Here is a 22,566-nt window from a genome sequence, read left to right as displayed (position 1 = left end):
CAAAAAAGTAGGAGCTTGGATACATCACTCTATAGGAAATTAAGTGTGCTTGTCTCTTTTACAGTAAGTGGGGTGAGGGATTTGTATTTACAGAGAGTGGGTTCTTACTTTTTTGATTAAGGGGCAGGGATTCGCTGCGCTACATGAAGTGGTCCATGGCTGTCTCTGGGAATAGTAGTCTCACAACAGTCGGAGTCACGCAGCCTGGAAACTAAGCAGCATTTACAACATGACACCTGAATTAATACTTACAATGGCTACCGGCTGCTCTTCAGCAAAGTTCCCCTTTATCCCGACCTCTATGTATAAATACATACATGTATACATGTATAAATAAATCTAGCAGATTTATTGCAGGAATTTACAGTGGAGTCCAGTAATGGATTGTGAGGGAAGAGAACTTTGCAGACTGTATCTGCACTGTCACAGAGATTGGAAAAGTCACTAAAAATCGAAAGCCAGTTTCCTGGGAGTCATGAACTCTTTAACCGCTTCCTCTGTCAGCCCTTTCCTCCGCTCCTGGTGCGTTGCGATTATTGGCTGTAAGGTTTCGATCAGGATTTTCTTCAGTTCTCCGGTGAGTAAAGCTCCGCTGGTGTAATCCTGAGGAAGAGATCACAGAAAGGGGGCCGGTGTGACAAGAAATTCAGTACGGGGCAATCAGTGATATCCCAGCGGGTAGGTGAGAAGTAGAGATGAGCGAGGGTGCTCTGATAAGGTGTTATCCGAGCATGCTCAAGTGCGATTAGAGTGTCTTTGGCGCGCTCTAATACTTTGTTCGAGACCCAGTGGCTGTATGTCTCGCGCCTGTTTGCAATACATAGTATTTGAGCATGCTCGCTCATCAATAGTGTTAAGTGCTTCAGGCTAGAAATCAGAGGCGTATCTAGGGGAGGCATCAGCCGGCAGGGGGGCGCAGTCAGACCGCCAAATGCGTGGTCCGAAGAGCTTCCCCTGACGACTGCATTCTGCTGCTCACCCAGACTGGGAGTGAGCCATTCTCTGTGCCGGCTAAGTAAAGCTGCAGCGCGCCGGCCCCCACGCAATAATTGTGCTTGCGTCTTTTAGATGTGAGTACCATTGGAGCTCTGACCGCTGGGTCAGAGTGACGTCAGCAGCGTGATCAGGTCACGTGATCACTTTCCGGACGTCACTCACTGGCGCAGAGAGCATTGGTGGTAAGTGCTCCACATTCGTGGAGCTGAAGACATTGAAGATGGGGGGAGAGATTTAGTGTATTCATTGCTTGGGATGATATTTACTGCCTGTCTATTTACTGTGTTGGCGAGTTTTAGTGTAACGAGGGGGATGATTTGAGGACACAAGTTTAAGGAGCAAACAAAGAGACAGGTGCAGGCACAATATGGGGAGTGGGAGAAATTTGAAGATACAATAAAAGGAAGGTGTGAGATGGAGGCAGACAGAATGGCGGTATGGGCGCGGACACGGTAAGAGGAACTAAGGGAAAATATATGTGGACACAGTATGGGAAGCGAGGGCGATGGGATGAGTGCAGCCCCAGTATGGAATGTGAGAGGGGAAACGTGTGAGGAGACTATTGAAGGGAATAGTGTGCGGAGACAGTATGGGGGAAGAAAAGTGTGAGTGGGTACAGAATAAGACTGAGTAGTGTGTGGGGAGTAGCATGTGGGGAAAGGTATAAGGGCACAGCCAGGAGGGGACAGTGTGATGAGGAGTCACAGTATAGAGAATGGACTCTATAGGGGGTACACAGTATGTAGAGGGGGCAGTGTAGAGAGCATGTGCCATTAGTAGCACAGTGTGGGGTCATATTTTGTGCATGGAATATAGTGAGAGGCAATATTTATTCAGGGGCTCAGCGTAGGGCAGATACTTTTATTCAAGAGCGTTATAATAACACTGCTATCTTTAAGGGCAACATCGGGATGTGCTGCAGGAGACCGGAGAAGATGGAAGTCTGCAGCGACGAGCTGTAGATGAGAAAACTCATCAAGGAGTCTGGAAAAGATGAAGAAAAGAAGAACGACTCCAGAGACGACGTCATCTATAAGGTGACCTTATTTGTGATACTGACTAATTCTGATATTTTTGTTAGGAGCATTAAAGGGGTATTTCAAGTCTGTGATAATTCTGCAGTTATTCCATGTGACTGCAGACTTCTGGATTCTCACAGTGCGCCCTGCACTGGTGATTTGTATACATACATTCACATGCTGACTAGACATGCGTGGCCTCACTAAATGAAAATGAATTGAGTGAGGCCGGACACGTCTCATCGGAATGTGGTCAGAAGTAAACAAATTGCATGCTTGTGCAAGGGAAAATCCTAACAGTGTGCAGTGCATGCACTGTGAGAATTCAGAAGCCTGCAGCCAGCTATAGTGACTTTAGACCTTCACATGTCCTTTAATTATAATATGAAGCCTTGCAGCCAATCCCAACAGTGTGTAATATCCTCACTGTCAGGATTCAGCTCTGCAGGTTCCAGCAGTCATCACATGGCCAAGTCACTCATATGCGATTTTCATACTTAGGGTCACAACAAGCTCCTCTACTGCTTCTCTCAGTTTTACTCTGAACAACTGAATTCTTGCCCCGGATGCCAGAAAACCTAGATACACCTCTGCTGGAAACCATAAGTCCCATGCAGCACTGACAGGTGCAGTCTATCAGTGCATGCTGAGAACTGTAGTTCCAGATGGAGAACTGCTTATTGTAAACCAGTGTTGTAGGAGGAGGGGGTTACATGTTTTAGTGGGGTCTGTATTGTGACTGGTACATATAATCTGCTTTCTTCCCACCTGCTTGATTTTTTCCAGCTTCTCATCATCTTCAAGGAAGAAGGTCAGGTACATATAACAGACGTCGACTTCACAGTTGCCGCCATATTTCCGGTGGTCCTCAATTGTATCTTTACCCCCCGAAAATGCGTGTTTATTGATCTGTAACAGGGAGGAAAAGGGGTTACTGATATAATAGGGCAGAAATCTGGCTCCTCCATGCTGTCTGCAAGTGATGATGGGTACATAGCGTGCCCCGATCAGTTGATGCCATATGACTGAGAACAGTGGTACAAAGCAGCTTGCGCTGGAGGATTTTACCGACAGCTTTTACAAGCGCAGCACCTATGATTTGCGCTTGCACAGCTGGCGATCTAGTGCAGACGCAGAGGGAAATGTCTGGTTACGTAGCCAATGAAGGGGACATGGCTCCAGAAATGGCGATAATGGCACCGTGATCACGCTACTAAATCACTTCTATTTGGTAATATTTGCTTCAACATCACAGATTCCCCCTGGAACTGAAAATGAAATTCGCCCCATTCTCGGAGCTGCACCTTATTCTTGATCTGCTTGGGGGTGTCTGTGAGAAATATGGATGAATTGGCATCGCTGGCACTCATTTTTGTCTGTGCCCCTTGCAACGCGGGAAAGAAGGTTGAATGCAGTAGAGCTGGTTTAAGGTAATTGATCCTGGGCGCCACATCCCGGGTCATTCTGAAGTATGGATCCTGGAAAAAAAGACAGTATTTTAAGGCTTAGTTTTTTTGCAGACTGATCCTACTTTGTAGTACAATAGAAAAGTTTTTTCTTATAATATACTTTTTCACAGCATCCACCCCTCCTCCCTCCATTATGTGTGAACTATAGGCAATTCCACAACATACAAGACAATAGAGGAACAAACCACTGCACACCAATAGGGGTGGCTCGTGTGGGCCAAGACCTGAGCATTTTACCCTTTTTGAACTAGCGCCCTACCTGGTCGATGGCACAGGGAATGAGACACTGAATATCCTTTCTGCCATTGAATATCTGTGGGAAGGAGCTGCTGAAGGATGGAGCGGCCTGAATGGCTGGGAAACTGATTTTCCCTGAAAGACAATGGGACAATGAACAAATTACCACCAAGGACACCATCTGCAAGGAGTTTGTATGTTCTCCCCGTGTTTGCGTGGGTTTCCTCCCACATGCCAAAGACATGGACTGATAGGGAATGTAGATTGTGAGCCCAAATGAGGACAGTGATGATAATGTGTGCAAACTGTAAAGCGCTGCGGAATATGTTAGCGCTATATAAAAAAATTATTATTATTATTACCGAGCACTGCAGGCCAGGACAACTACTCTCAGCAGACAGGTCAGATCTGGGGTATTCACACTTTCACTTACCAATGCAGTCACTGTCTGTGAAGCCGAATATCCCTTTAACCTGGTTGAACGTCACGTGTTTCTGCACTCGGACAACATTTTTGTAGAAACCTGAACTCATCCTGTTGAACCAATGAATGCAGAATGTTATAAAGTGTTCACGAGCCGTCGGCTAATTCTCTATGACTCCTCCACCTCTCCCCATACTCTGCTGCGCTTATTATTATTGTTAACGGAGAAACGATGGAAAGAATTAACTACGTGTACAGTGGATGTTCAGAAAGGGTTAATAATACAATTCTATCTGCCTGCAGCCACCACCAGGGGGAGCTTCCTGAATACGGATTCTGCATTGTACCCAATAATAATTCAGTACTCTGTATACAGGGAGCTCCCCCTAGTGGTGGCTGCAGACAGGATCTTATGTATCTCTGTATACAGGGAGCTCCCCCTAGTGGTGACTGCAGACAGTATCTTATCATGTATCTCTGTATACAGGGAGCTCCCCCTAGTGGTGGCTGCAGACAGTATCTTATCATGTATCTCTGTATACAGGGAGCTCCCCCTAGCGGTGGCTGCAGACAGGATCTTATCATGTATCTCTGTATACAGGGAGGTCCCCCTAGTGGTGGCTGAAGACAGGATCTAATCATGTATCTGTATACAGGAAGCTCCCCCTAGTGGTGACTTCAGACAGGATCTTATCATGTATCTCTGTATACAGGGAGCTCCCCCTAGTGATGACTGCAGACGGGATCTGTTCATGTATCTCTGTATACAGGGAGCTCCCCCTAGTGGTGTGGCTGCAGACAGGATCTTATCATGTATCTCTGTATACAGGGAGCTCCCCCTAGTGGTGGCTGCAGACATTATCTTACCATGTATCTCTATATACAGGGAGCTCCACCTAGTGGTGGCTGCAGACAGGATCTTATGTATCTCTGTATGCAGGGAGCTCCCCCTAGTGGTGGCTGTAGACAGAATCTTATGTATCTCTGTATACAGGGAGCTCCCCCTAGTGGTGACTGCAGACAGGATCTTAGCATGTATCTCTGTATACAGGGAGCTCCCCCTAGTGGTGGCTGCAGACAGAATCTTATCATGTATCTCTGTATACAGGGAGCTCCCCCTAGTGGTGGCTGTAGACAGGATCTTAGCATGTATCTCTATATACAGGGAGCTCCTCCTAGTGGTGACTACAAAGAGGATCTTATTGTGCATCTCTGTATACAGGGAGCTCCCCCTAGTGGTGGCTGCAGACAGGATCTTAGAATGTATCTCTGTATACAGGAAGCTCTTCCTAGTAGTGGCTGCAGTCCCTCCTTGATTATAAGGTTGTAGGGTTAATATCCCTTTAAGTTTTATTCTAAGGACTCGCTCACCCCATATATTCCAGGTCGGAGAAGATGAAGGTTTTATTAACATCGAAGCCACATGCAATAATGTCCTTGGCGTTTTCTATAGTGTATTGATAGGCTTTCTCTAAGGTCAAGTCCTTCCACAGATACTTCTCATCATCGGTCATCTGGACGACCAGCGGGACATTAAAGACGTCCTGTAACCACCTGAAAAAAGAAAAAGCTTGGTACCATCCGAACAAGACCTTAAACCTAACATATACAGGCCTGGGGACCCTTCCCCCCTTTAAGGGGCACTAAACTCAGTTATAAAAACTATGGTGCTTATCACAATTAAAAACTGGATGAAAACAGAGAACAACAGCTTTACATTACCTGCAGAGTTTAACTGGCAGATGGCGCCTGTATAAAATCTCTGCTGCCGCTGTCCAGATGTTACATAAAGGGTTAATAAGTAAGGGTCCGCTACTTACTTGGTGAAGATGAATGGAACGAGGTGACCGACGTGCATCGAGTCTGAAGACGGGCCTCTTCCTGTGTAGAGGTAAAACGGCTGCTTCTTCTCAACAGCATCCAGAATCTGGTGCATGTCTCTGATGTATAAAAATAATCGCATATATAATTATTACTAAGTGTGCTGGGTGTGTAGACTTTTGCAATTATTTCATTTTTGCTTCAAGCGATCCATAGATAACAAATTCAGAAACTCTATAGCCAGTCGCTAGTAAAAATCTCCAGTTGTTTTAGGTACCGAGCTCCTAGACCTATGCGTCTCCATGGTGACAGACTACAAACTCTATGTAGTCTGATCCTGTGGTCACGTGCTTCTAAATACGCTCTTTCCAGAAGCTGCGGAGTATCAGCGTGACTACACAGGATCAGACAGTACAGGCTTGGTCTGTAACCGTAGAGACAAATAGTTTGCACTGGAGCTGTATACACAAAACTCTGCAGGTTTATCATTTTCATAGGATAGTTTACAGTCACTTCATTAAACTGTTGCAAAACTCTACGTAAAGTTTGAAGTGAATCCTAGTTGTGGAGCCAGCCCATAATACAATGCGCCAATAACAAGTTTGCCACCTTTCCTTCAGAGCTGTAAGCAGAGCACAGGCTGGCGCTAAAGGTACCGTTACACTAAGCGACTTACCAACGATCACGACCAGCGATCGTGATCGTTGGTAAGTCGTTGTGTGGTCGCTGGGGAGCTGTCACACAGACAGCTCTCTCCAGCGACCAACGATCAGGGGAACGACTTCAGCATCGTTGAAACTGTCTTCAACGATGCCGAAGTCCCCCTGCAGCACCCGGGTAACCAGGGTAAACATCGGGTTACTAAGTGCAGGGCCGCGCTTAGTAACCCGATATTTACCCTGGTTACCATTGTAAAAGTAAAAAAAAAAACCACTACATACTCACCTTCTGATGTCTGTCACGTCCCCCGGCGTCCACGCGCTGCTGCAGAGAGCTTTCCCTGCACTGAATGTGTCAGCGGCGCCGGCAGTAACAGCGGTGACGTCACCGCTGTGCTCTGCTTTACGGCTGGCGCTCACACAGTCAGTGCAGGGAAAGCTCCCTGCAGCAGCGCGTGGACGCCGGGGGACGTGACAGACATCAGAAGGTGAGTATGTAGTGTTTTTTTTTTACGTTTACAATGGTAACCAGGGTAAATATCGGGTTACTAAGCGCGGCCCTGCGGCGTGTCAAACACAACGAGATCGCTATCCAGGACACTGCAACGTCATGGATCGTTGTCGTTCTCGTTGAGTGTGACCGTACCTTTACAGAAGCCTTGAGTCTGCCAATTAAGTATTCTTATCTGATACATAGATGATAAAGAAGACTGGGACTTGCCATCACTTATTTCCTTGAGCGTGAAGGGGCAGAAGCGCAGAATTAATGCTGGACCCCCTTCAGAGCAGCGCTCCTGCAAACACAGTGTGCCAGAAAGTGCAGAGCGGCTCAATACAGGCGAAGGAGGAGGACTGCAGAGATCGGTCATAAACGCCGCTGTGAGGAAAAACCTCAAGCACTGAAGGCCACCCAATCAATGGGGACCCCAGAGGTCAGACCCCTAATGACAAGGTGGTTACCGTACCTGTGTGAAAAGAAGGTTCCTCTCCGTAAGAAGTGGTGCGCCTTGTTCCCCGTAACTCGCTCGATTCGATCAATCAGATCCTTGTCGATTTTGCTGCTTCCAAACCGAACTGCAGAAAAGTTATAACTATGTAGTACAGGGTATAAAGTACCGAAGTAGCATGGAACTCATGAGAAAGTAAAAAAAACCTCTGAAATTCCTGTAATCTGGCATCCAATTACATTTTCTATGATCATTTCACAATTCAGAATCTGATAGCCCAGCACCTGCTGATGCCAAATTAAATGGGCTGTGTACTTTAAGACAACCTGACCTCATTTGATAGGTAATGTGATAAACAGGCAATCTGCAGATCACTGTTACTCCCCCCCAAAAAAAACTTCCGAAGTGCTGGTCACTAGGTGGCTCTTTTCTGTCTACAGTAACTTGTTGCCCACTGCCTGTCATCAAGTCTCGGACTCTTGGCTCCATCTCTCCTGTCAGAGTCATACACAGAGGCAGCTTTCAGTTCAGCTCCAGTAAACCACTGGTCAATGTAAGGACTAATGCATGCCAGGAAGGCACAGCACCTATAGTGCTGGCAGAATGCTGATAAACAGGAAGTGGCCCCTGAATAAGGACAGATGGCAAGTTACAGAGCAGGAGAATATGGACAGTACCTGCACTTGACGTGTATTGACTCTCACTTACCTATAAGTTTATCATAGTCCACCCCTTTTGCGCTGCCGGTTTGCACAGTCCAGGGATCCACAAAGTCGCTCTCATCACTTGTGGCAGGCAGCCCGTTGTAGGTATTGGGGGCGTCACTTGTGGGTGGGGAGCCCGGCTTGTAGTCCTCTCCTGTGGCATTCTTATATTCGACTTTCAGCGCCAGCAGAAGCTTCACTGCAGCATCGATTTCGGCCTTCAGAGAGAAAACAATGTAGGTTATTCAATAAGCCCCTCCGGCTCAGATAGGAGAGATGGGGGGGGAGAAGGCGGAGGCGACCCTCAGTGACGAGGAGCGAATCTTAAGGTACCTTCACACGAAACGACGCTGCAGCGATAGCGACAACGATGCCGATCGCTGCAGCGTCGCTGTTTGATCGCTGGAGAGCTGCCGAGGTCCCCGGGTAACTAGGGTAAACATCGGGTTACTAAGCGCAGGGCCGCGCTTAGTAACCCGATGTTTACCCTGGTTACCATCGTAAAAGTAAAAAAAAACAAACAGTACATACTCACCATCTGATGTCCGTCAGGTCCCTTGCCATCTGCTTCCTGCTCTGACTGAGTGCCGCCATACAGTGAGAGCAGAGCACAGCGGTGACGTCACCGCTGTGCTGTACTTTCACTTTCACTTTGCGGCGCTCAGTCAGTGTGGGAAGCAGACGGCAAGGGACCTGACGGACATCAGATGGTGAGTATGTACTGTTTGTTTTTTTTTACGTTTACGCTGGTAACCAGGGTAAACATCGGGTTACTAAGCGCGGCCCTGCGCTTAGTAACCCGATGTTTACCCTGGTTACCAGTGTAAAATATCGCTGGTATCGTTGCTTTTGCTGTCAAACACAACGATACACGGCGATCGGACGACCAAATAAAGTTCTGAACTTTATTCAGCGACCAGCGACATCACAGCAGGATCCTGATCGCTGCAGCGTGTCAAACTAAACGATATCGCTAGCCAGGACGCTGCAACGTCACGGATCGCTAGCGATATCGTTACAAAGTCGTTTCGTGTGAAGGTACCTTTACAGTCAAAGCGATCACAATGATGGAACTGTACTGAGAGCCATTAGTGCCCACTGCAGGAGAGATGTGGTATTACATCACACGCAGTCAAATGGAACGGACGTCTGGTCACTCATGGTTGTGGGGAGTCTTTATGCGGAATGAGGATTTACACAGAGGTTTTCTTAATAGGTCAAAAAGTTTCTGATGTACTTAGCTTTTAAAAGGGTTGTCCCCAATCATACAGGACACATGGTAAGCTGCTGATCGCTTCTGGCCTTCGATCACGAAAATAAGGGTCCCATCTCTCCTATTTGAAGGCATCTACAGTTGAGTGTGCAATCTATCCAATATCTACGAGACGGACTGCTATCCCCGTCAGTCCCATACTCAAGAATGGATCAGCAATAGCATGTGACCCCTGTTCTAATTATTTGTGGGGTCTCAGTACACACAGTACAAATATACAGAACCTATAGACACATTACACACATATAGAACCTATAGACACATTACACACATACAGAACCTATAGACAGACGCAGCATACACATACAGAACCTATAGACAGACGCAACACACACATACAGAACCTATAGACAGACACAGCACACACATACAGAACCTATAGACAGACACAGCACACACATACAGAACCTATAGACGGACGCAGCACACACATACAGAACCTATAGACAGATGCAACACACACATACAGAACCTATAGACAGACGCAGCAACCACATACAGAACCTATAGACAGACGCAGCACACACATACAGAACCTATAGACAGACACAACACACATACAGAACCTATAGACAGACACAACACACATACAGAACCTAGAAACAGACACAACACACAACCTATAGACAGACGCAGCACACACACATACAGAACCTATAGACGGACGCAGCACACACACACACATACAGAACCTAGAGACAGACGCAGCACACACATTACACACATACAGAACCTATAGACAGACGCAGCACACACATTACACACATACAGAACCTATAGACAGACGCAGCCCACACATACAGAACCTATAGACGGACGCAGCACACACACATACAGAACCTATAGACAGATGCAACACACACACATACAGAACCTATAGACAGATGCAACACATATACAGAACCTATAGACAGACGCAGCACACACATACAGAACCTAGAGACAGACGCAGCACACACACATTACACACATACAGAACCTATAGACAGACACAGCCCACACATACAGAACCTATAGACAGACGCAACACACACATACAGAACCTATAGACAGACGCAGCACACACATACAGAACCTAGAGACAGACGCAGCACACACACACATTACACACATACAGAACCTATAGACAGACACAGCCCACATACAGAACCTATAGACAGACGCAACACACACATACAGAACCTAGAGACAGACGCAGCACACACACATTACACACATACAGAACCTAGAGACAGACGCAGCACACACACATTACACACATACAGAACCTAGAGACAGACGCAGCACACACACATTACACACATACAGAACCTATAGACAGACGCAGCACACACACACATTACACACATACAGAACCTATAGACAGACGCAGCACACACACATTACACACATACAGAACCTATAGACAGACGCAGCACACACACACACACACACACACACACATATTACACACATACAGAACCTATAGACAGACGCAGCACACACATTACACACATATAGAACCTATGGACAGATGCAGTACACACATACAGAACCTATGGACAGATGCAGTACACGCATACAAAACCTTTGAAAATATATTACACATATTAGACAACCTATAGACACATAGATTACACACATACAGAACTTATAGACAAACAATACTTGCTTTTGTAGCCTTTTCTGTTTTCAATACTCGGACTTTCTCCCCTTGTTCTGACACCCTGTTATACAGTTCCAGGGGTGGGAGTGTGCTACCTGATCCAGGGTCGGCCATGATGGTGTGATGAGAGAATCTGATCAAATGTCAAATAAATTAGCAACACTGGAGATTCTTCCTAAACGGAAGAAAACTTAAAAAAAAAAAAAAAAAATATCACATCTCAGCTTTTATAATGATTTTATGATTATTATCTAATGATCTATAATCTATTATTGTAGAATATATATCTAGATCACATGAAGTAATTATCCCCTCTTCTCCTCCTTGGTCAGGCCTCATCTGGAATACTGTGACCAGTTCTGGGCACCACATTTTAAAAAAAGACATTGAAAAACTGGAGTAAGTTCAGAGAATAGGGACCAGGATGGTGAGCGGACTGCAAAGTATGTCCTATGAAGAACAGTTAAAGGATTTGGGAACGTTTAGCTGCAAAAAAGAAGGCTAAGGCTACTTTCACACTAGCGTTTTTTGCAATACGTCGCAATGCGTCGTTTTGGCGAAAAAACGCATCCTGCAAAGTTGTCTGCAGGATGCGTTTTTTCCCCATTGACTAACATTAGTGACGCATTGCGATGCATTGACACACGTCGCAACCGTCGTGCGACGGATGCGTCGTGCTTTGGCGGACCGTCGGCACAAAAAAACGCTACATGTAACGTTTTTTTGTGCGACGTGTCCGCTTTTTCCGACCGCGCATGCGCGGCCGGAACTCCGCCCCCACCTCCCCGCACCTCACAATGGGGCAGCGGATGCGCTGAAAATCAGCATCCGCTGCACCCGTTGTGCAGCGCAAACAACGCTAGCGTCGGTACGTCGGCCCGACGCACTGCGACGGGCCGAGTACGACGCTTGTGTGAAAGTAGCCTTAGAGGAGACTTAATAGCTGTCTACAAATATCTGAGGGCTGTCACAGTGTAGAGGGATCATTATTCTCATTTGCACATGGAAACACGAGAAGAAATGGGATGAAACTGAAAGGGAGAAGATGTAGATTAGATATTAGAAAAAAACTTTTTGACAGTGAGGGTGATCAATGAGTGGAACAGGCTGCCACGAGAGGTGGCGAGTTCTCCTTCAATGGAAGTCTTCAAACAGAGGTTGGACAGACATCTGTCTGAGAAGGTTTAGTGAATCCTGCTTTGAGCAGGGGGTTGGACCAGATGATCCAGGAGGTCCCTTCCAACTCTAACATTCTATGATTCTATATGTCTGTAGAATTATCAATACTTGACCGACTCCCAATGAAAAAATAACACTGTCAGATTTTCCGCTACGTACTTCATAGACATAAGTGTGTGCACCCCCTCTACTCTGTGACATAAAGGCCAGATTGAACCAAATTATTATTGGTCACATGCAATATCAAATTTCAGATCAAGTCTTGCAGGATGATTGTGTGATTCCTTCTCTTCGGTGGCAGTTACCGCTATTTACTACAAACTGAGAGGGACAGAATTCCTGTACAGAGACCCCTCGGTTCATCACACACCACGCATTGGAGGCCGCAATGCTCAGCTTTGCAGTGTTTTGGAGAACAATGATGAACTGGAATGACCACAAGAGGTGGCATGGAGGTCTGTCCTGTTCAGCAATGACAGCCTATAATTGGTCTGGAGACCATGTGGCAACACCATGATGAAACCTTCACGAGGGATCGTCACAAAGGGCCTACTCGCGGGATTACGGTGCGGGAGGCCTACTCGCGGGATTACGGTGCGGGAGGCCTACTCGCGGGATTACGGTGCGGGAGGCCTACTCGCGGGATTACGGTGCGGGAGGCCTACTCGCGGGATTACGGTGCGGGAGGCCTACTCGCGGGATTACGGTGCAGGAGGCATAATGTATGGTCTTTTTTTCAGATGCACAAACAGCTCGGTGTTACATTAATGTGTTGGTAGAACCAGAGATGTGGATATCTCTCCAGTGTCCCATGAGCCCTTTTCCAAGATGATAACCCCAAGCTGCATGTTGCCGATGCTGTGAGCAGCCTGCGTGGCCTAAACGTGCTCCCATGGCTGCAGCTTCTCCAGTCTTGTCTCCCATCGAGCACATCTGGCCCATCATTGGTTGATTACACAGTAGCTGCCAGCAGAGGATCTTGATGATTTTCCCAAGTGCATTCAGAAGAACCTTCCTCAGACAACCATTAATAACCTCATTGTCAGTGGCCGAGGCTGGAGGTGGCGGCATCTCTTGCACAGGTCTCGGGTTCACCTTTTGCAGATCAGTGACGTCTCCGTCCTGTCACGACTTTTCCTTCCCACTAATGACTGTACTGCACGATGTGGATAATGACCTGTGATTCATCGCTGCCATATGGGAGTTGTGCTGACATGACGGACCCCTCAATGGTGCAGACAGACGGTCGGATAACTCGCACGAGGGTCACATCGCAATGCTCGGACTGGCCGGCGGCTCTCCTAACCTGAGCGTGATGTATTTCTCTGCAGCTGTCACGGTCAGGTCAGGAGAGCAGACAGCCAGTCCGAGCCCCGTGACCCTCGCACGAGTTATACAGCCGTCTGTGTGCACCATAAGGCCACAGTGACACCCTCAGTATTTGTAATGCGGAGTGGTGACAATACAGCAGCGGTGACAATACACAGCAGCGGTGATAATGCAGCAGCGGTGACAATACAGGAGTGGTGACAATATAGCGGCAGTGACAATATTACAGCAGTGGTGACATGTCTTATTACACTCCTCTGATTGTTCCTCTCCTGGTTTGGGCCGCTTAGGTCGCATTATCTGCCTCATCTTTACGAGGCTGAAGTTGGTTTCTTATTCATTCAGTTTCACAGTAATCTGTGAAAATGAGCTGTTTGCCCACTTTGATGCCAGTTCTGGTGCCCAGAACCCATTTGGGCCAGGCTGGAGGGACCTGGGTTTGATGCAGGGCATCACTATCTGTGTATTTTATGTATCAGATCAGTGGCCCAAAGTCATTTAACTCCTTAAAAACATCCGTTACTTATTCAAATGGCCAAAATTGACTGTCTGCCCACTTTGATGCCAGTTCTGATGCCCAGAACCCATTTGGGCCAGTCTGGAGATAACTGATTTTGATGTGGGGTGCTCTGTTCTATATGTCTGCAGTGTGAGATCAGTGGCCCAAAGGCATTTTACCCTTTCTTCAGCACTCTTTGGTGCCCACTTTGATGCCCATTTTTGTGCCAGTTTTATTGTTTTTGTAGCCTTTTTTAAGTGTATTCACATCAGGGCACCTCACTGCATTGTCTTTTATTATTGTGATGCTTATTTTTTTGTTGTTAAACCTATAAAAAAACAGAAAAGAAAAAATTGCCGAATAAGAAACTGAACGATTAACCCTCCGTCAGGGGCAACTGACCTGACAGGCACAGCTCACTTAGTTTCATTTCTCTATTTTCAGTGGTTTGTCTGGGAATCACCCTCCTCCCAGTACCTTCCTAACTTTAAAGGCTGTGTGAAACCTGAGAAGCCTCTTGTGCTGCAGAGCTGCAGGATATCAGATATCAGTGTTTTGGCTTCTCCGGCTCATTGCCCCTGAATGCGTCACACCTTTGATGGTTAGAATTTGCTGTTTTTATTCATCCCAATTGTTTTTTTAGCTTGTTTTATGAATAGCTAGTGCTAAATTTGTGGATTTGTCATAGAAGGTTTTGTTAGAAATAAGAGTGTGTTTCTCAGGCACATTGCGCCCTAACACATATTCTCTCTCTTGCTTCAGCTTTTCTTCTGAAATGGCGAGGAGAATATTTGACTTGTCCAATGCCCTTCATGTTGAGCAAGTGCAAAATATACTGCTTGCTGATGAGACAGACCCCTTACAGCTAGAAGATTTAGGGGAAGAAAGTGACATTGCTTCAGAAGATGATGTGGAAGAATGTCCAGATGTGTCTGATACAGGTCAAGATGGAGAGAGTGAGGAGGATGCTCAAGACATAGAAACATATTACTTTTCTGGTTATTAAACATTTTTTTTCCCACCTGATTATAAGTATTCTCATTTATTACATTCCTATTAAGGTAACTGATCACTTTTAGAGCATTGAAATTTTTCAAAAAGGAAAATATAGCCAATTTTCTAGCCTGTGCCGGACAGGCGCAATGCCCCTAAACTCGTTATGAAACATATTGCCCCTGACGGAGGGTTAAGAAGCCAACTTCAGCCTCGTCTCATCTTTGTACTTTCGCCAGATGTTTTTAGAACTGGAATAAAAGCTGTTTTATCCCTGTGAGAATATTCTGGGGCCTCGGATCTTTCTGAATCCGTGTGAACGTGGCCGAATAGACAGGATCAGACCCGTGACCCCCGTATAACACCCGGACCCCGGCAGGCTGCCCCTATAGAAGCCGCTTTACCTCTCATCAGCCGCCACCTTGCCTTCCCCGTGTGACACAAGCAGCCGGTGTCTGGATGCTGCAATCCCAGGTTCCGCCCACCGTGCACCCTGCGATACGTCCTTGCGGAAACATAGCGATGACAAAGGTTCCTACTCTCTCCCAGGAACCCTTCATAGCGGAACAGCTGCTGAAAGAACTAAAGCATATACCGCGTTATAGAGAACTGAGCTAGAACGGAAGAGATTCCCAGTGCACAGCTTGGTGCTTGCAGATCGGAACTCTTTGCTCAGAGCTCTGTTTTCCGGGGAATGGATTTGCATCTGGACATGATCAGTGCAGTGTCAGTGATGGATTAGAGCCGTTCCCAGCATGCAGTGCAGCTGTCACTGAGTGAGTGGGGTCCTGTGTGTGTACAGTGAGGGGCGATGGTGTCTCTCCTACCTGTCAGTGGCTGCATATGTAATGTACAGTGGTGGCAAAGTGGTGGTCTCTCATTACAGGTGCCTGCAGAGTGGTGGTCTCTCATTACAGGTGCCTGCAGAGTGGTGGTCTCTCATTACAGGTGCCTGCAGAGTGGTGGTCTCTCATTACAGGTGCCTGCAGAGTGGTGGTCTCTCATTACAGGTGCCTGCAGAGTGGTGGTCTCTCATTACAGGTGCCTGCAGAGTGGTGGTCTCTCATTACAGGTGCCTGCAGAGTGGTGGTCTCTCATTACAGGTGCCTGCAGAGTGGTGGTCTCTCATTACAGGTGTCTGCAGAGTGGTGGTCTCTCATTACAGGTGCCTGCAGAGTGGTGGTCTCTCATTACAGGTGCCTGCAGAGTGGTGGTCTCTCATTACAGGTGCCTGCAGAGTGGTGGTCTCTCATTACAGGTGCTGGCAGAGTGGTGGTCTCTCATTACAGGTGCTGGCAGAGTGGTGGTCTCTCGTTACAGGTGCTGGCAGAGTGGTGGTCTCATTACAGGTGCCTGCAGAGTGGTGGTCTCTCATTACAGGTGCCGGCAGAGTGGTGGTCTCTCATTACAGGTGCCTGCAGAGTGGTGGTCTCTCATTACAGGTGCCGGCAGAGTGGTGGTCTCTCATTACAGGTGCCTGCAGAGTGGTGGTCTCTCATTACAGGTGCCTGCAGAGTGGTGGTCTCTCATTACAGGTGCCTGCAGAGTGGTGGTCACTCATTACAGGTGCCTGCAGAGTGGTGGTCACTCATTACAGGTGCCTGCAGAGTGGTGGTCACTCATTACAGGTGCCTGCAGAGTGGTGGTCTCTCATTACAGGTGCCTGCAGAGTGGTGGTCTCTCATTACAGGTGCCTGCAGAGTGGTGGTCTCTCATTACAGGTGCCTGCAGAGTGGTGGTCTCTCATTACAGGTGCTGGCAGAGTGGTGGTCTCTCATTACAGGTGCCTGCAGAGTGGTGGTCTCTCATTACAGGTAGAGTGGTGGTCTCTCATTACAGGTGTCTGCAGAGTGGTGGTCTCTCATTACAGGTGCTGGCAGAGTGGTGGTCTCTCGTTACAGGTGCTGGCAGAGTGGTGGTCTCTCGTTACAGGTGCTGGCAGAGTGGTGGTCTCTCGTTACAGGTGCTGGCAGAGTGGTGGTCTCTCGTTACAGGTGCTGGCAGAGTGGTGGTCTCTCGTTACAGGTGCTGGCAGAGTGGTGGTCTCTCATTACAGGTGCCTGCAGAGTGGTGGTCACTCATTACAGGTGCCTGCAGAGTGGTGGTCACTCATTACAGGTGCCTGCAGAGTGGTGGTCACTCATTACAGGTGCCTGCAGAGTGGTGGTCACTCATTACAGGTGCCTGCAGAGTGGTGGTCACTCATTACAGGTGCCTGCAGAGTGGTGGTCACTCATTACAGGTGCCTGCAGAGTGGTGGTCACTCATTACAGGTGCCTGCAGAGTGGTGGTCACTCATTACAGGTGCCTGCAGAGTGGTGGTCACTCATTACAGGTGCCTGCAGAGTGGTGGTCACTCATTACAGGTGCCTGCAGAGTGGTGGTCACTCATTACAGGTGCCTGCAGAGTGGTGGTCACTAATTACAGGTGCCTGCAGAGTGGTGGTCACTCATTACAGGTGCTGGCAGAGTTGTGGTCTCTCATTACAGGTGCCGGCAGAGTGGTGGTCTCTCATTACAGGTGTCGGCAGAGTGGTGGTCTCTCATTACAGGAGCCGGCAGAGTGGTGGTCTCTCATTACAGGTGCCTGCAGAGTGGTGGTCTCTCATTACTGGAGCTTTACAAATTGTGTTCTCACACTTCTGGGGCCTGGAAAGCACAAACCTTGCCGCAGTGGGGAAGACCTTGCGTCTATATCTGTTTACAGGTTCTGCTCACTTTTTTTGCTGGCTTGGGGCTATGTCCTTGTGGATTGGAACAGGGCATTATATGTTTAATGGGCTGACATGCAGGTCTGTATATGTCTAGTGGTGTTTGTGCAAGGTCTGACTCAATGACTCTTTTTGTTTAGAGGGCTTACCTGGGTCTGTATTGTGTTAAGGGACCTGGTCTGGGGTCTGTATTTGTTTAGGGTGGAGGGTAAGGTTTGTGCCAGCTTACGGTCTGCAGTAATTTCTTACTGTGATGAGGGTGGTCAAGTATACCATTTGTGAATCAATATGTAGACTTATTTCATGCACTGACTGCAAACATGGCTCTTGATAATGGAGAGGATATGCATTAGAAAGCTGCAGTAGGTTTTAATACACCTATCGGGCCCCTGATGCCGAACTATAAGAATGTCATTACGTGTGATGATCTATCCTGTGTATATGCATATATTTCTGTATATGTGTGTATATATACTTATGTTTCTCTGTATCTTTATATCATCAGGGCCTTTCCTTCTTGTTTCCAAGAATGAACTCTTTAGTGGCTTATGACGACTCCGATTCGGAGACAGAAGATGAGGGACGCCCCCATACACCCCAAGTCACTGAAGTTCCTTGCATGAATGTTTTGCATCACCAGACACAAGGTGACCCTTCTGTGCACCCCACAAGCTTTGCTAGGTTGCGTGACTCCTCTTCTTGTGGTACAGACTTCATCCTGACACATCATAACTCTTCGCACAGCTCAAATTATAATCCTACATATAAGAAGGGACTGAGTAATTCTGCAATGGAGACCTCCGTTCTGTCCTCTCAGAAGAGACCTCTGCCCAGCGGTGGAAGGGTGGTGAAGCCTTACGTTCCCAAAAGACTGAGATCGGAACAATCCAATATGGCTGCAGAGATTGAAAGTGATGCATCCACAGCATCTCATGACCACATAAGCCACTCTGCTAGGAACATCTACAGAGTCTCTGATTATCTTGGACCTCATTTACCTCTAAAGTACAGCAGCAGTGGAATTCCTAAAAAGGTGATTTTCCAGATGAAGGGGCACACGGGTCCGGTGAACCGGGTCCAGTGGTGTCCGGTAAAATCATCCAGTCATTTACTGCTCTCCGCATCCATGGACGGAACATGCAAGGTAACAATCTAACGCCTTCTAGATACATTATATAACTTTTTAAAGGGGTATTTCATCTTACAAAGGGATGGCATATCAGTAGGATATGGTGATGGTTTGACAGCTGTGACCCCCGCTGATCCTGAGAACCAAGGGGCTGCAGTCCTGAAAAAATGGTGTCGCCCCTTCATTTTCAGGATTGATGAGGTTAGACCCCCTTCAATCATAAATTCTAGATATCTAGAATTTGCCATTACTTTGAAATGAGAATACTGTTTTTAAGTCATATTGACTATTTTAAAGGGAGTGTGTCACACCCAAAATGCTGACTAATAACCTGTGTTATAGTGTAGATGTTGGTGCACCCTTGGTGTGGCCAAGAGTTCAGTGCACCATTACGCCCCCTCAATTATAATGCTGAGCACTGTCCTATCTTGATTGCTGATGCCTCAACTCTCTAGCCGTACTCATATAGTGTTAGTGCTGGCTCCTGTCTGCAGTACTGTATCGAGCGTTGGTCACTGACAGGAGGCAGCGTTGAAAGGCAACGATGAGAGTCCGCAATAACGCTACGTGAGTGTGGCTCCAGTGTCCATGCGGTGATGCAGAGCCACTGATTGAGTTCAGCGCTGTCAATCAAGATATGATAATCGGTGTCTCTGCACCCCCTGCATGGACACTGGAACCTTCCTAACATAGTGATGCACTTTGTAGAAGCTTCAAATATGAATTGTGGATCAGGCAACCGTGCTCTCCGACCTGTCCCTGTACCCTCCTGTTATGGTTGTGGACAGGGTTCTTTGCCTGTCCTCTTGGGGTTAATTTGTATAGCCTTCTTTTGGTTCGGGGAGGGCTATATTTACCCGCCTTCATCTGGGGATCCTTGTCAGTGATACGTCTGTCTTGGCTGTGTGTCTGACCCCCTGGTGTGCTTGCATACTGTTTAGTCCGATTGCTTTCTTGTGTATGACTCGGCCTGTTTTCTCGTCCTGTGCTTTGCCTTGTGACTCTGTGCTTATTGTCTGTTTCTGGCTCTGACCTTCTGCTTGGTACTTCCCTCCTGTCTGCCCCGTTTGTACTGCACCGCTATCTTCAGTACCTGTTAGCAGGATTGTGCTGAGTAACCTACAGACAGTGTTAGGTTGGCGCCGTTATACTGATTACACTGATACCTGGTGATAAAATCTGTCTTGTGGTTGTTTAATCTTTATTTTCAGTTTTGAGTTAATGATCTGCTTGTGCTCCGTGGCGGGGCTGTGGGGCAGTGCTGTGGGGGAGTCTTCATGTGGTGCTCTGATTAGGTAGTCATAATGCAGCCTGCTGACAGTTCACTGACCCGTCCCCTAGTTTACATAATGAATATTAAAGGGAACCTGTCACCCCCAAAATCGAAGGTGAGCTAAGCCCACCAGCATCTGGGGCTTATCTACAGCATTCTGTAATGCTGTAGATAAGCCCCCTATGTATCCTGAAAGATGAGAAAAAGAGGTTAGATTATACTCACCCAGGGGTGGTCCCGCTGCGGTCCCGGTCCGATGGGCGTCGCGGTCCGGGGCCTCCTATCTTCATCAGATGACGTCCTCTTCTTCTCTTCACGCTGCGGCTCCGGCGTACTTTTTCTGCCATGTTGAGGGCAGGAGCAGGGAAAGGTCAGAGAGGCCCGGCGCCTGCGCACTGCAGTACTTTGCTCTGCCCTCAACAGGACAGACAAAGTACGCCTGTGCCAGAGCCGCAGCGTGAATACAAGAAGAGGACGTCATCATAAGAAGATGGGAGGCCCCGGACCGCAACGCCCATCGTACCAGGACCGCCCCTTGGTGAGTATAATCTAACCTCTTTTTCTCATCTTTCAGGATACATCGGGGGCTTATCTACAGCATTACAGAATGTATGATGTAAGATTACAGGTAACGCCACCCCCATAATTTTGCAATATGCCATAAATTGGAGAATAAATTGTAAAACTCTTGGCGAAACAGTAGCCCCAAATTAAATATTGGTCATTCCACCTCTTAGAGATGACGAGTGTCTACTTTTCTGCACCACCCCTAATACTAAGAACATGATTGCAGCGCTGTACTCTTGAATAAGCCCCTTTTGTAGTGGTAGTCGTCATTCTTGATGGCATAATCGTCAGGATTTGTAGAAGCATTGAAAAATCCTCAGGGCTGTCTCATGTGCTCCTAAATGTTGGCAGCACCCACCAAAGTGTAGAGGCTGGCCGGCCATCTAATGCCTCCTAACCCCCCCTTAATGGCAGACGTCTAAGGAAAGAAAGATTGGGCATGTTCAATTTCAACATGCTTGATCTTTTTTTTTTTTTTTTTTTTTTTAATATTTCTTTATCTTCAGGGGAGATGAGCTGCCGCCAGAGTTATCTAACAGCTGCTAAACCCCTTGTCCTATAAACCAACCTGTGGTGCTGATTGACAGCCACAGTATTAATTACCATGCTAAAGGGATTTTTTTCACTTGGATTTAAAAGTGAATTCTGTCCTAAAAGCCACATAAAAATCCACTTCAGTCTATTGAATATCTTTCCTATTCATCCCAAATGAATGCCCCTGATTCATCAAGTCTGCCGCAGTAAGATGCACCAAATTGTTTAGAAGTGCGCCTTTTGATGAATTTGTCCCGTTGCCCAGTTCTGGGGCGTCAGTGGAAGAAATGTACGTAAGTCAGGAGTGGAGAACACTTTTGATGAAATTTACATCGCTTTTATGGTATAAATTATGATGAATTTGGGGTGTTTATCTTTTACCTCAAGAGGGCGACATTTCATTTAAAATAAAATTGGTATTTTTTTTTACTGTTCTGCATTAGTGACCCTGACCGTGCATCATGGTCAAACTTTGGACCAGTGTCCCATTTCCTTTTTTTTGCTTGAAAAATGTTAACATGTCGCACATTTCTCCGGAAAATACTATGTTGGTTCTTATTAGTCGGGCACAGCATGGTGACGTTTAGTTAAGGCTGTGTGGCCGCCTACATCTTGGGCCTAGCTTCCCTGAATTACCTCAGAAAAGCTGGGACATTGTTGCTTATGGCAACCAATTAGATTGCAGCTTTCATTTTGTAAGCTGCATCTGTAAAATGAAATGTGAGCTCTGATTGGTTGCTATGGGTGATGAGGCCAGCGTTCTCTCTGTACATGAGGCCCTGTGCAGATAATGACAGGGAGGTGTATTTTTTTAAGTCAGCTTAGGCTGCTTTCACATTAGCGTCGTGTGACGCACGTCGCAATGCGTCGTTTTGGAGAAAAAACGCATCCTGCAAAGTTGCCCGCAGGATGCGATTTATTTTTTTTTCTCCATACACTTGCATTAGCGACGCATTGCCACGGATTGCCACATGTCGCATCCGTCGTGCGACGGATGCGTCGTGTTTTGGCGGACCGTCGGCACAAAAAAGTTCCATGTTTTGTGCGTCGTGTCTGCCATTTTCGACCGCGCATGCGCGGCCGTAACTCCGCCCCCTCCTCCCGGGACATTACTGTGGGGCAGCGGATGCGTTGTAAAACTGCATCTGCTGCCCACCGC

The 22,566-nt window shown here is 47.2% G+C and overlaps 2 protein-coding genes across 6 annotated transcripts in view; one reads left to right on the top strand and one right to left on the bottom strand.

Annotated features, from left to right (window-relative positions):
* Nucleotides 1-333: 333 nt before the first annotated feature.
* WARS1 (tryptophanyl-tRNA synthetase 1) lies at nucleotides 334-15,735 on the bottom strand. Of its 3 annotated transcripts, none has more exons than XM_077269542.1 (11): nucleotides 15,598-15,735; nucleotides 11,200-11,383; nucleotides 8,280-8,493; nucleotides 7,590-7,698; nucleotides 5,965-6,084; nucleotides 5,516-5,698; nucleotides 4,155-4,255; nucleotides 3,744-3,856; nucleotides 3,320-3,493; nucleotides 2,784-2,924; nucleotides 334-603 (listed from the first exon to the last, which is right to left on the bottom strand). In XM_077269542.1, exons 2-11 carry the CDS (start codon nucleotides 11,305-11,307, stop codon nucleotides 445-447), a joined length of 1,422 nt encoding a protein of 473 aa, XP_077125657.1. In that variant the 5' UTR covers nucleotides 11,308-11,383; nucleotides 15,598-15,735; the 3' UTR covers nucleotides 334-444. The 3 variants fall into 3 exon arrangements, with proteins under 3 accessions (XP_077125657.1, XP_077125667.1, XP_077125677.1); XM_077269552.1 differs by having other exon boundaries at nucleotides 11,200-11,368; nucleotides 15,598-15,731; XM_077269562.1 differs by having other exon boundaries at nucleotides 11,200-11,326; nucleotides 15,598-15,719.
* A 12-nt stretch (nucleotides 15,736-15,747) lies between these two features.
* Nucleotides 15,748-22,566, top strand: part of WDR25 (WD repeat domain 25) — a 177,585-nt gene continuing 170,766 nt past the window's right edge. For 2 of the 3 annotated variants that reach the window (XR_013216909.1, XM_077269513.1), the window contains exons 1-2: nucleotides 15,748-15,969; nucleotides 18,410-19,048. Coding sequence is in view for 2 of the 3 variants with exons in the window: in XM_077269513.1 (XP_077125628.1) it covers nucleotides 18,434-19,048 (615 nt within the window). In the remaining variant the exon portion in view is untranslated. Of the gene's footprint in view, nucleotides 15,970-16,000; nucleotides 16,080-18,409; nucleotides 19,049-22,566 lie in introns of those variants that run through there. The other variant, XM_077269505.1, reaches the window with a different exon arrangement.

Source organism: Ranitomeya variabilis, chromosome 1 (genome assembly GCF_051348905.1).
Source record: "Ranitomeya variabilis isolate aRanVar5 chromosome 1, aRanVar5.hap1, whole genome shotgun sequence".
In the NCBI taxonomy this organism is placed as follows: domain Eukaryota; kingdom Metazoa; phylum Chordata; class Amphibia; order Anura; family Dendrobatidae; genus Ranitomeya; species Ranitomeya variabilis.
This window is presented reverse-complemented; position numbering and strand designations above follow the sequence as displayed.

Bases quoted from the DNA above. Each gene is read 5' to 3' on its own strand.
- WARS1 (XM_077269542.1), bottom strand. From the start codon at position 11,307: ATGGCCGACCCTGGATCAGGTAGCACACTCCCACCCCTGGAACTGTAT. The intron at 4,256-5,515 runs GTGAGCGAGTCC...TTGGTTCAACAG, and splicing joins TCCGACCTGGAATATATGGG to GATGAGTTCAGGTTTCTACA. The intron at 2,925-3,319 runs GTGCAGCTCCGA...TCCCTGTTACAG, and splicing joins CCAAGCAGATCAAGAATAAG to ATCAATAAACACGCATTTTC.